The 14101-nt window shown below is 37.7% G+C and overlaps 1 protein-coding gene across 50 annotated transcripts in view; it reads left to right on the plus strand.

Moving 5' to 3' along the window:
• Brca1 (BRCA1 DNA repair associated) overlaps positions 1-14101 on the plus strand; it is a 66143-nt gene that overhangs the window by 28238 nt on the left and 23804 nt on the right. For 8 of the 50 annotated variants that reach the window (XM_076869438.2, XM_076869459.2, XM_076869455.2 and 5 more), the window contains 4 exons: positions 30-1150; positions 1548-1636; positions 7316-7481; positions 12560-12568. In XM_076869438.2, coding sequence (XP_076725553.2) covers positions 30-1150; positions 1548-1636; positions 7316-7481; positions 12560-12568 — 1385 coding nt within the window. Of the gene's footprint in view, positions 1-29; positions 1151-1547; positions 1637-7315; positions 7488-12559; positions 12569-14101 lie in introns of all 50 variants that reach the window. The other 42 variants (XM_076869434.2, XM_076869445.2, XM_076869460.2 and 39 more) reach the window with 10 other exon arrangements.

Genomic DNA, 14101 nt, shown 5'->3' on the forward strand with positions numbered 1-14101 from the left:
GGTTTGCAAACTGAAAGATCTGTAGAAAGTACCCTATTAGGGGAAAAGTTTGAGAAACATTCAAGGTCACCTGAAAAAGTAGTGGGATATAAGAGAATCATTCAAAGTACAGTGAGCACAATTAGCCAAAATAACATTAGAGAAAGTGCTTTTAAAGAAGCCAGCTCAGGCAGTATTAATGAAGTAGGCACTAGTACTAATGAAATAGGCTCCAGTATTAATGAAGTAGGTTCCAGTGGTGAAAACATTCAAACAGAACTAGGTAGAAACAGAGGACCCAAATTAAATGCTGTGCTTAGATTAGGTCTTATGCAACCTGAAGCCTATAAACAAAATCTTTCTCTAATTAATTACAAATACCCTGAAATAAAAAGACAAGGAGAAGATGAAGTAGTTCAAGTTGTTAATACAGATTTCTCTCCATGTCTAATTTCAGATAATTTAGAACAACCTATGAGAATTAGTCCTGTCACTCAGGTTTGTTCTGAGACTCCAGATGACCTGTTAGAAGATGATGATGAAATAAAGGAAAATACCAGCTTTACTGAAGGTGGCATTAAGGAAAAATCTGCTGTTTTTAGTAAGAATGTCCAGAGGGGAGAATTTAGCAGGAGCCCAAGCCCTTTAGCCCATACATCTTTGGCTCAGAGTCACCAAAAGGGGGCCAGGAAATTAGAGTCCTCAGAAGAGAACACCTGTAGTGAGGATGAAGAACTTCCCTCCTTCCAACACTTACTATTTGGTAAAGTAACCAAAACACCTCAGTCTACCAAACACAGCACTGTTGTGACAGACTGTCTGTCTAAGAAAACAGAGGAGAACCTGGTATCCTTTAGGACTAGTGTAAATGACTGCAATAATGAGGTGATACTGGAAAAGGCCTCCCAGGAACATCACTTTAGTGAGGAAGCGAAATACTCTGGTAGCTTGTTTTCTTCCCAGTGTAGTGTATTAGAAGACTTGACAACAAATACAAACTCCCAGGACCCCTTCTTGATGTTGGATCCTCCTTCCAAACAAATGAAACATCAGTCTGAAAACCAGGAAGTTGTGCTGAGTGGCAACAAATTGGTTTCAAATGATGAAGAAAGGGAAACTGGCCTAGAAGAAGATAATCACCAAGAAGAGCAGAGTGTGGATTCAGACTTAGGTATTAGAACCAGATTTTTGTGTTTGCCTCTGCCTGTTTTATAAAATGAGCTAAATGTTTATGCCTTTTGGGGAGCACATTTTATGAATTTCCAAGTACAGTTACTTAAACTTGAAACATGTTTCTTCTAAGATTCTTTTCCTTAAGTCAGAAGTCCTTCACCCAGCTATCACATCTTCCCTGATTGAATGAGCTTTAATATCCTATTTGTTGGTGGACTTGCTTCCAATTTTTATTGTTAAAGAGTTGTAAGAGGAAATCCTGGTAGCAAGGAGGTTAATCATTTTGTGTGACATGAAGATGAAACCAGTCCTGACAATGGGAAGAAACAGTTAAAGCAAGTTGCAATTTTTATAGTCTTCCTACATCTGAACCTCTGTTTTTATTATCGTTTAAGGTGAAGCAGCATCTGGCTATGAAAGTGAAACAGTCCTCTCTGAAGATTGCTCAGGGGTGTCCTCGCAGAGTGATATTTTAACCACTCAGGTAAAAAAGGCATGGAATGGGGCTGGGGATATGGCTCAAGCAGTAGCACGCTTGCCTGGCATGCGCACGGTGCTGGGTTCAATCCTCAGTACCACATAAAAATAAAAAAATAAAGATGTTGTGTCCATCAAAAACTAAAAAATAAATATTAAAAAAAAATCTCTCAAAAAAAAAAAAGGCATGGGTACTTATGTGTATGTGGTATCCTCTGCATTTAGTGGTATGTATCCACATTCTTAAGTCTGCTGATATCTTCCTGTGAATTAATGGCATAACAATTAAGTATGATGCCTTGCTTCCCCAAATCAGATTATAAACACCTCTGTGGAACTCATGTCATACACATACGTATACCATCTAGCTCTCTGCAGAACACTAAGTCCTAAATTTAATAAATAAGCTGAACCTTGAAAACCATATGCCCTGTTACAAAACATATAAAAGCACTTTGGTATCCAGAGAGAGAGATGATTAATCTTGGTGCTTAATTGGAGCCTGTAGGGCTCTCTTCCCATTAGAGACCATCTAGTATTTCACTGTTTTGTGCCTATTTTTTTTCTGTTTATGTCTTTTATGTGAAATCTATTAGTTGAGTTTTCTGTAGTGCTCGTAAATCATCTTTAACAACAACAACAACAAAAGGGCATAATTTGGAACCCAGTAGATAAGGCCAATAATTTGGTTACTTTTTTTGAGTGTATATGTGGTACTGGGGGTTGAACCCAGGGGCTCTCTATCCCTGAGCTATATCTGCAGCCTTTTCATTTTTTATTTTAAAATAGGGTCTTAGGAAGTTGCTGAGGCTGGCCTTGAACTTGTGATCCTCCTGCCTCATCCTTCTAAGTTGCTGGGATTACAGGCATGAACCACCCACACTTGGCATAAATAAAGGTCTATAACAACTAAAAAAAAAAAATTTGAAAAAGAAAAAAAAATTAGGGGACTACAACAGATAAACAAGAATCAGAATAATGGTTATCAGAGATTTGGGGGAGGAGGAAGTAAAGAGTTCCTTGTTTAATGGGTGCCTGTTTCATTTAGGGAGGATGATGATGATGATAAAGTTTTGGAGATAGCGGTGATGGTTACATGACATTGAGAAAATACTTAATGTCACTGAACTGTACTGTTCAAAATGGTTAAGATGGTAAATTAGGGGCTGGGGTTGTGGCTCAGTGGTAAAGTGCTTGCCTAGTGAGGCACTGGGTTTGATCCTCAGCACTGAATAAAAATAAATAAATAAAGGTATTGTGTCCATCTACAACTTAAAAAAAAAAAGTGGTAAATTAGATAAATTTTATAAGCTATCCAGAGATGGTTATAGTAACTCATTGGTCTATATCCACTGAGTCTTCTTTCTTTGTGTATAGGGTGTTTATGTATACCTTATCATTATTTATTTATTTCTTGGTGTTGGAGATTGAACCCAGTCCTTGTGTATGCTGAACACACTCATTACAACTGAGCTATGCCCCCAGCTCCTACACCTTATCTTTAAAAAAAAATCATTTAGATAGGGCTAGGATTGTGGCTCAGTGGCAAAGCACTTGCCTAGCATGTGTGAGGCTCTGGGTTCAATTCTTAGCACCACCTAAAAAAATAAATAAATAAAATAAAGATTGTGTCCACTACAGAATAAATAAATAAATAATACTCTACATACTTACATTGTAATTTAATTTTTATCATGTCATTAAAATTCTTCAGAGCCTTTAGTTTTAATTATTATATAGCATTTTATTCTGTTGGGTGTATTATGATTTATTCAACCTATTGTTAAATGTTGAAGATTTCAGGGTAACAGTCACAGTTTGCTGTTATGTATAATACTGTGGTAGACATCTTGATAGCTAAATATTTGTCCACATCTCTGATGATTTCCTTTGTATAAATTCCTGAAACTGAAATTTTTTTTTATCTTTGATACATATTGTTAAATTGACCTTTAGAAGGACTAAACTAAACCAGACAGATGGCACATGCCTGTAATCCCAGTGGCTTGGGAGACTGAGGCAGAAGGATCACAAGTTCAAAGCCAGCCTCAGCAATTTAGTGAGGCCGTAAGCAACTTAGTGAGACCCTGTCTCAAATAAAAAAGGGTATGTAGGAATGCGGCTCACTGGTTAGGCACTCCTGGGTCAAACTCTAGTAACCAAAAAAAAAAAAAAGAAAGAAAGATTAAATCAATCTGTGCTTTTTCCAGCCTCTGTGATATTTGATGGTTCCCGTTTCCCTGTACCTTTGCCCACACTGGGTAGCATCCAATTTTAAAATCTTCCAAATCTTGGCATTGTTGTGAGGAGCAAAGATACAAAGGACATGTCTCCTACTGCCTATTCTCTGTTAAGAGTAAATCCCTAGACCTGAAGCCCCTTGGAATCAGGGAAGAAACCTCTGGGATGACTACATGTTTGATACCTGAATTGTCACCAGTATTCAGTTCTACAGGATTGTTATGGTGACTAAATTGATGAAAATACTTAGGTGACCTTTTATTTATTTGTAATTCCTCAGATCCTTTCTGAATATGGATTTGGAGCTCTGTCAGTAATGCCTGTCAACTAATTGTTTCCCTTGTGTTTTAAAGTTTTAGGTTTCATTTTTTTATTCCATCTACCTTAGCCATTTTGTGTTATAACTGACATTCAAATAAACTACTCCTTTGCTTTTTCATATCCTTGATATTATTCCCAGGGATAGGTTTATTTGTTCTGGATATATTTTACAAAGTTCTTTTTATCATACATCTACTCAGGTAGAATGATTGAAGTAGGCCAGGTATGGTGGCACGTGCCTTTAACCCCAGCTACTCAGAGGCTGAGGCAGGAGGACACAAGTTTGAGGCCAGCCTGGGCAGCCTAGCAAGACCCTGTCTCAAAAAATAAAAAGGGCTGGGTTGTAGCTCAGTGATAGAATGCCCCTGGATTCAATCCCCAGTACCACAAAAAAAAAAAAAAAAAAAAATAATTCCCCGGTTTATACAGAGCCCAAGAATTATGTAGAAGATAAAGAATGTCTAGGGCTGGGGTTGTGGCTCAGTGGTATAGTGCTTGCCTAGCACGTGCGAGGCCCTGGGTTTGATCCTCAGCACCACATAGAAATAAATAAGTAAAATAAAGGTATTGTGTCCAACTGAAAAATAAATATTTTAAAAAAAGAATGTCTAATTTGGTATCAATAGTATCTGTTCAAGGGGCAGTTCTTTCCAACAAGGAGGTCATATGTCCCACTTGTAAATACTAATATTAGTTACTACTAGTCCACATAATGAGGGGATCCTCTGTTCGTGATGGATAGATTATTGGTGGGGACTTCTAAGAGAGACATTTGAGCTGGCCCTTGAAGGATAAGAAGAATTTTTCCAGGGCCGGGGCTCAGTGGCAAAGCACTTGCCTAGCATGTATGAGGCACTGGGTTCCATCCTCAGTACCACATTAAAAATAAAATAAAATAAAGGCATTCTGTCCCCACATTTAAAAATAAATAAATAAATAAAATAAAGGCATTCTGTCCATCTACACTATAAAAAATTTAAAAAAAAAATTTCCAAGTGGAAAAAAAGAGGAGGCAGCAATTGAGGCAAAGGTTCAAGAGGCATGAAATGCCCAGGAAATACAAAATTGTCCTGTGTCACTGAGAAATGGGCATATGGGAGATGTTGGAGAGAAAGAAGAGAAAATCAGGGTGTGAAGGGCCTTTTGAATGCAGTACTTACTACCCTGAGGGCAGTAATGACTAACAATTATATAGTGTTCAGAAAGTATTAACTAATCATCTGAGCAGTGGTATATATACCACTAAAAGGTCCTCAGAGAAGAAAGGGGCATGATGTACATAGCTTTCAGGGAACTTCTGCAGTAATGTAGCTATTACTAGGATAGAATAGGGATAAAAGAAGCTCTTTAAGAAGATATTTCAGGGCTGGGGCTGGGGCTGGGGCTCAGGCTCAGGCTCAGCTGTAGTGCGCTTGCCTGGCATGTGTGAGGCACTGGGTTCGATTCTCAGCACCACATATAAATAAATATATAACAACTAAAAAATATTAAAAAAAAAAAAGAAGAAGATGATATTTCAAAATTAGAAGCAAGAAGACTTGGTAACCTGTTTGGTTTTGTTCTCCCTAAGTATTGAGCCAATTGCCTATAAGGGAATTTGTCCAAGTTATAAGTAATTTGTTTGAGAAAATCTGAAGGAAACTTATTTAACTCTAATTTTCCCATTACTGTTTTTTTTTTTTTTTTTTTTCCTGATTTAATGGCCACATAAAGGATAGATGTGGTGGTTGTAGCCCTGCTCACTAATTAGTTTCTGAAGCATTGGTCAGGCATCTGTGTACAGTTTTTTTCTGGGTTTACTGAGGCAGGGCCTTGGCTCCGGTTTGATCAGTGATGTAAGTACTCAGGAGTACCACGTGGTGGCAATGGCGTTGCTGCAGATGTTGGCAACAAAGCAGTCTCGGGACAGCAGTAGAAACCTTTGTGAAACTGGAAATGCATTTTCTATCATAAAAACCTCCTGAAAACTATGTAGCAAGAAAAAGAAGATGGCTTGTTTTTAGTAGAGGGCAAACTCATTTTCAAGGATCAGAAGAAGAGGAAAGAAACAGAGGGTGGAACAGTCTGTGTTTACACTCCCCCAGCTTGCCAACAACCATCAATGTTCTTTCGAAAAGTGATGAAGAAATGTATATTTTGGAAAACTCCTTATGTACCTAAATTCTTTGCTTATCAAATACCTTAGACTTCACAGATTGCTTCTTGAAATGGAGCAATAAACAACAGGAGCTTCATAAGCAAAGAGAATCCATTATCTTGAATTAAAAACAGTTAATTGTCCTTCAGGCTTTCTTAGGGCTCTTTTTGTTAGATGCTTTTTTCTAACAGCACATTCTAAAATGAACTGCAGGTATCCTGTACTAATTTAGAATCATGAAGGCCACATCCCCAAAATTAGGACAGGGATTGGCTCAGTAGTTGTTGAATGAACTGAACAAATAGCTAAATTAAAGAATTTACCTTTTCATTAGAAACTAAAAAATCAAAAGAATCCCAGAAAAGGAAGAGTCTCATAAGCTAATAATGTAGGCAGGATTATTGATAGTATTTTTGTAAAATACCATAAGAAATATTCAACATTATATCAGTTTTTTAAAAATCAAGATTTTTGTGGGGACTAATTTTAAAGTCTTATGAATTTCACAATACCGAAACTTAGAAACAGCCATGTGAAATGTTATCAGATTTGTGCTAATTTTAAATATCAATAGTGCTTAAGTACCTAAATTATTTTTTCACATCCTACCTTTATATTATTTTATATTTTTGCTTTTTGTGGTGCTAGGGATTATATCCAAGGCCTCACACATGGCTAGACAAATGTTCTACCATTGAGCTGTACCCGCCCAGTGATAACCAGCTGCACAAAGACATCACAATAAAGCAAGTCTATTTGTGAGAATTGGAGGGTTTTTTTTTTCCCCTTCTAACATCATTTTGAAATAATTTCAAGGACATTAGTTTGCATGAATATGGTTGAAATAAAAGGTGTTCAGCCCGAACTCATAATTCCATACTAGGTGATTTCAATTAATGTTAAAATTAATTGGTGTGACATATTTTTGTTTTATGGCAAGTTTTTCAAAATGTATAATTTTCTTGGTGTCCTTTCTTGCTTTTGCAGCAGAGGGATACCATGCAAGATAACCTGATAAAGCTCCAGCAGGAAATGGCTCAACTGGAAGCAGTGCTAGAACAGCATGGGAGCCAGTCTTCTGACAACTCCCCTTCCCTCGTAGCTGATTCTTGTGCCCCTGAGGACCTGCCAGATCTGGAACAAAACCTATCAGGTGAAGGTCTGTAATATCAGCCAAGTGCCAGTATCTTTATTTTTTTTTTTTAATATTTATTTTTTAGTTGTAGTTGGACACAATACCTTTATTTTATTTATATGTGGTGCTGAGCTTAGAACCCAGGGCCTCACACGTGCTAGGCAAGCGTTCTACTGCTGAGCCACAACTCCAGTCCAAGTGCCAGTATCTTTGTTTATTATTATTATTATTATTATTATTTTTAAAGAAAGAGTGAGAGAGAGAGGGAGAGAGAGAATTTTTCTAACATTTATTTTTTTTAGTACTTGGAGGACACAACATCTTTGTACGTGGTGCTGAGGATCGAACCCGGGCCGCACGCATGCCAGGCGAGCGTGCTACCACTTGAGCCACATCCCCAGCCCCATATTATTATTATTTACTTATTTATTTAGTTTTAATTTGAGGTAGACACAATATCTTTATTTTATTTTTAATGTGGTGCTGAGGATTGAACCCAGAGCCTCAGGTGTGCTAGGCAACACTCTACCCCTGAGCCATAAACCCAGCACCTGAGTGCCAGTATCTTTTTTTTTTTTTTTTTTTTTAAGTTTTCAGCAGACACAACATCTTTGTTTATATATGGTGCTGAGGATTGAACCCGGGCTGCATGCATGCCAGGCGAGCGCGCTACCACTTGAGCCACCTCCCTGAGTGCCAGTATCTTAAGCACTGTCCTAAGCCTTATTTCCTTCTGAAAAGTAGGCCTAATTCCAAAGCTTTATGACTTTTGCTCACCTCCTGTTTACTGAGTCACTCTAAGGATAATCTGGGAGCCTTGATTCTAGTCCCTGTTCCAACTTATGTGCCATTTAGAGGGACCCAAGACATTTATTCATGTCCATGTCTGAGTACCTATAAGGAGGAGATGCTATGGAGAGCCTGTAGGAGACTGACAGTATAGTTCTTGCTCTTGGAAGCTGCGTGTAATTGTGGAGATTTGCAAAAGGTAACCCCATAATATCAGAAAGCTATTGGGAGCTCAGACATACTCTTTATAGCCCTTTGTCAGAATACAAAGACATAGTTAATGTGCTTTCTGATTTATAAGAAGAGACCTCCTCTTCTTCAGATAGGAGCAGGTTTTGGTTATCTGGATTTTTGAGGGTGTTTTGTTTTTGATATTGGGAATTGAGGCAAGTGTTTTTTGTTTTGTTTTGTTTTTTGTTTGTTTGTTTTGTTTTGTTTTGTTGAGGCAAGCTTTTAAATAGGGACAAACATTGACACAGAGAAGAGAGACTTGTTAGGGGATCCACATAGGGATCTTGGTGTTTAAGGACAGGCAAGGATGGTGAGCCCTCCCAAAGTACTCTTCACAGCTATTTCGGAGACCCCTAGCTGACTTAGTGTTGAAGTCCTTTCTCCAGTATTCCTTTCCACAGTCCTACTAGGGGCCTGAAGGCTTTCTTTAGAGTCTTTCTAGGAATTCAACTCTATATAGAACAGTGTCCTTGGTCCACAAGTATGCCTTGCAGTATTTTTATGTTCAGAAAGAAACAGTAACTCATGCATGGAAGCTAGAAACTCTGTTGCTATGGCAGTGCTTCAAAATGTATTTTCTTAAATGCTTTCTTTGTAACTGCATCTTCATTTAATTCTCCTAGATAATGAAGCTCAGAGTCCCATTCCTAGAAGAGTTCTTTTCTTTAGGGTACTCTCACAGTCTTCATTCTGAACACAGACTGGACTTTCAGTTCTGATGCCCAAGATATGAGATGTTATTGTCTGGCTTTGAATATCTGTGTAAATCTACTATCTTGTCTTTGGCATATATGTGTGTTCATCTTTTTTCCTGAAGATCTGCAGATGAAAATGTTTCTTTGTGAAACAAACAAAAATATTTCTTTGTGGCTTCATTTGGAAAACTTTTTTTTTTTTTTTTTTTTTTTTTTTTATATAGTTGTAGATGAACAGATGCCTTTATTTTATTTATTTTTTTATGTGGTGCTGAGGATCGAACCCAGTGTCTTACACATGCTAGGCAAGAGTTTTGCCACTGATCACAGCCCCAGCCCTGGAAAATATTTTGGTATCACCTTGCTATCAACTCATGAAAATTAAAAGATAATATCAAGAAAAATTTAAAAAGAATTTCTAGGCTTCTTCCTTGAGAATTCTGAATTAGTTGGGTGAGCCTTTTCCTCAAGATGATGTGGGTCTAACTGAAACTCAAATTTCTTAACCTGGGAAAAAGACTTGTTTACCTTCTGCTGTACTCATGACTTTTAAGTAGATTTTTTATTTTAAAATAATTTTGGATAAGTTGCAGAAAAGTTGTAATAATAGTGCAGTGTTCTTGCATATTCCTTACCCAATTTTAGCTCCTCCCTAATATTAGCTTATATTCCCATTGTATTTTTTGTCAAGTAGTAGATTATTATCTGTGTATGTGTGCATGTGTGTGTGTCTAGGAATTGAATCAATAGGTTTTCCACTAAATTTCCCCCAAAATTTTTTTGTTGTTTGTTTTATTTTGTTCCTTTTTCCCAGAATCTCACATATACTAAACAAGTGCTCAACCATTGAACTACATCCTCAGCTTAACTCCCCAGCCTGTTTTATTTTTATTTTTAAAATTTTTTATTTTGAGATAGTGTCTCACTAAATTGTCCAGGCTAACCCTGAACATGTAGTCCTCCTGCCTCAGCCTCTGAGTCACTTGGATTATAAGTGTGTGCCACCATGCCTAGCAAGATCTGGTTTATTTGTTGTTAGTACTAGGATTAGAACCCAGGGGCCCTTTAGCACTGAGCCACATCCCCAGTCCTTTTATTTTTTATTTTGAGACAGGGTCTTGGCAGGTTGCTGAAGGTCTTTCTGAGTTGCTGAGGCTAGCCTCAAACTTTCGATCCTACTGCCTCAGCCTCCCACGTTGCTGCAATTGTTGGCGTGTACCATCATGCTGGCCCAATAGTCTTAAAAGATTATAAACCAACCAGGGTTTTAACATCAATGTCCTCCTATTCAGCATAGGTCTTCCTACTGTTTACAAAGGGTTATTCCCAATAATATTTGAGTACTATTTTTTACCAGGTGCTTTTATTTCCTTCCTGGATTTCCTATCATTCAAACCATAAATGTTAACATTTGTGAGAATATGACCCATTACAGTGCAAGATATGCCTGAGCTTTTCTGTCCTACAATATATTTCATTCCTGGAAGCAACTGTTAAGAATTTCTAGGCTTCTTAGACAGGCATGGTGGTGCCTGCCTGTAATCCCAGCGGCTTGGGAGGCAGAGACAGGAGGATCATATGAGTTCAAAGCAACTTAGTAAGACTCTGTGTCTAAATACAATATTTTAAAAGGGCTGGAGATGTGGCTTAGTGATTAAGTACCCCAGAGTTCAATCCCTAGCACCAAAAAGAAAAATTAAAAAAGAATTTCTAGGCTTCTTCCTTGAGAATTCTGAATTAGTTGGGTGGATTGGTGAGCTACTTTTTTTAAAGTTTGTTTTGTTTTGTTGGTAGCAGAGATTGAACATAGGGGTGCTTAACCACTGAGCCACACCCCTGCCCTTTTTATTTTGAGACAGGGTTTCACTGAGTTACTGAGGCTGGCTTTGAACTTGCATGTAACACCATGCCCGGATGGGTTAGTTACTTTTTAAAGCCAAATTTCATTATGGGCTGTATATTTTCTATTTTACTATTTATTTTTAATATTTTTAGTTGTAGATGAACACGGTACCTTTATTTTATTTATTTATTTATTTATTTTTATGTGATGCTGAGAATTGAACCCAGATTGAACTCCCACATGTTAGGCAAGCTCTCAATAAGTTACTGAGCCTCACTATCTTAAATCAGAAAATTATTCTCAATAAGTTACTTGTAGGGGCTCAGAGATAGAGCGCGCTCGCCTAGCATGCGTGAGGCACTGGGTTCAATCCTCAGCACCACATAAAATAAAGATATTTAAAATAATAATAATAATAATGTTACTTGTACAATGCTTAGTACAAAGTGGACAGTCAATAAATTTATTAAATGTTCGATCCAGCCCAAATTCCCTACCCATAAAGAATGTAACATATTAAGATCCCAGATGAGAGAATGATTTAAGGGAGTTTCAGAACCAGGCCTATAATTCCAGCTGCTCAAGAGGTTGAGACAGAAGGATCTCGACTTACTTGACAACTTACTAAGACTCTGTCTCAAAATTTAAAAAAATTAAAAGGGTCCAGGCATGTTGGCACACACCTATAATCTCAGCAACTCCGCAAGACCTTCAGCAATTTAGTGAAATCCTTAACAACTTTGCCAGCTGTCTCAAAATAAAAACAGGACTGGGGATGTTGCTCAGTGGTAAAGTGTGCCTGGGTTTAATTCCCAGTACCACAAAAAAAGGGGTTGAAATTTCTACACAATCTTGGAACCTGACCTCTGGATCCATACATTTATACTTTCTTAAAGTCAACAAATAGTTCATGGTATCACAAGGTGTAGATTTGGCATACTGTTCAGAGAATGAAATAGAATTAAGGAAAAAGGAGAGCAGAAAAGTTTTGCTTTTCAAACTTTTTTTTTTTTTTTTAGACTGTTAAGTTATTGACTCCTGACTCTGGTTAGCTTAAGGTAAATGTTCTGGTGATTTGTTTTGTTTTGTTTTGTTTTTGGCAATGCTGTGGGTTGAACCCATGACCTGGTGCATGCTACACAAGAGCTCTATCACTGACCTAAATCCCTTTTTATATTTCTTTTGAGACAGGGTTCCTCTAAATGTCTAAGGCTGGCCTCAAACTTGCAATCCTCATACCTCAGACTCCTTTGTGGCCAGGATTACAGATTTGTGCCACTGCACTTGGTTCCAAGTGGCTTTTTAGTAACTGTGTTTGTATGTGAAGCTTCCCCTTTCCTTTTTTTCCCTTTCTTTTTCACCTTCACAATGGTTTGATTCTTTAGAAGCTGCACAGTTTCCTTTATCAATTATTACTCTGTATTGGAAAGATAAATGACATCTATATTTATGGTTAGTTTATGGTTAAGACCTACTTATTTTCAGCAGCTGGTGGCTTTAGGCAGAATTCTTGTGTTCCTAGAAACTTACAGTTCCAGAAAAGATGGGCATAAAAGAAACTATGAATAATGCATTTAAAGATTAACTCAAAAAATCAATGATTATCCCCCCCAGCAGTGTCTTTTTTTTTTTTAAGAGAGAGAGAGAGAATTTTAATATTTTTTAGTTTTTGGCAGACACAACATCGTTGTTTGTATGTGGTGCTGAGGATCGAACCCAGCCGCACGCATGCCAGGCGAGCTCGCTACCGCTTGAGCCACATCCCCAGCCCCCCCAGCAGTGTCTTAAAAAATCAGTTTAATTAATAAAACCTTTTGTTTAAAATTTTTTGCCTCTATTTATGAATTCTAGATTTTCTGTTTAAAAGCTCAACATTAATTACAATGATCAGTGACTTTTTAAAGGATAAACACTTTTTTTTTTTTTTTTTTTTTTTGAACTTGGGATTGAATCCAGGGGCACTGTACCACTGAGCTGACCTCCCCAGCCCTTTTTTATTTTTTATTTTGAGACAGGGTTTCACTAAGTTGGTTAGGGCTTCTCTAAGCTGCTGAGGCTGGCCTTAAGCTTGCAATCCTCCTGCCTCAGCCTCCTGAGTCACTGGGATTACAGGTGTGCATCACCACTCTTCTCTTTAAATAATTATGCCTTTAAGCCACAATAATATATTTGGAGGAGTTAATAAGTAAAATGTACTAAAATGCCAGAACTTTGCCTTAGGTCTGTTATTTTTTTTCTTTCTTATGCCATTTCATTAGTTCCTGATGTCACTTCAAGGTTCCTTATCCACTAGTACCTTTTTGTTTGTTTGTTTTATTGGTTTTTTCTTTGGGAGGGGTAGTATTTTTTTGTACTGGGGATTGCAGCCAGGGACACTCTACCACTGAGCTACATCCTCAGCCCTTTTTTAATTTTGTGATAAAGTCTCTCACTAAGTTAGTTGCCCAGGCAGCCTCAGACTTTCAGTCCTCCTGCTTCAGCCTCCTGGGTTGCTGGGATTATAGGCATGCTCCACTGTGCCCAGCTAGCATCTTGTGTTGTATATTTATGTGTTTATTTTTTCAGCTTGTTTGTTTGAGGAGTTGGTTTTTGTTCTGTTGTTTTAGTAAATGAAAATGTGAAGCAAAATGTGACCTGCTTCTTCTTACTTATCTTCATCTGACTCCTCTAACACATGCAAAAAAGCTGAAACCCCCATCTCACACAGACTTGATGTACAGGCAGTGGGGAAGGAAAAGGAAATGTGCTTTGCGCTTTCTGGTGCTTTTTATGTCCTGAGGGGTTTGGGTATAATTTAGTTTGCTGCAGAGATAAAAATACATGTATTCCTATTTTCTGATCATTTAGGGCCAAAAAATAGAAATACATGTTTTTTCTAGCCTTGACTCAGCTGAGTGTTTTTAGTTAATTGAATTGGTATTCTTTTTTGTTATCATTTTTATTTACTCACTCGTTTGTACAAACGGTGTTGTTGCCAGTCACAGTGGTGCATGCCTGTAATTCCAGCAGCAGCTCCAGAGTCTGAGGCAGGAAGATTAGGAGTTCAAAGCCAGCCTCAGTAACGTAGCAAGGCCCTAGCC

This window comes from Callospermophilus lateralis, chromosome 11, assembly GCF_048772815.1.
Source record: "Callospermophilus lateralis isolate mCalLat2 chromosome 11, mCalLat2.hap1, whole genome shotgun sequence".
Lineage (NCBI taxonomy): Eukaryota > Metazoa > Chordata > Mammalia > Rodentia > Sciuridae > Callospermophilus > Callospermophilus lateralis.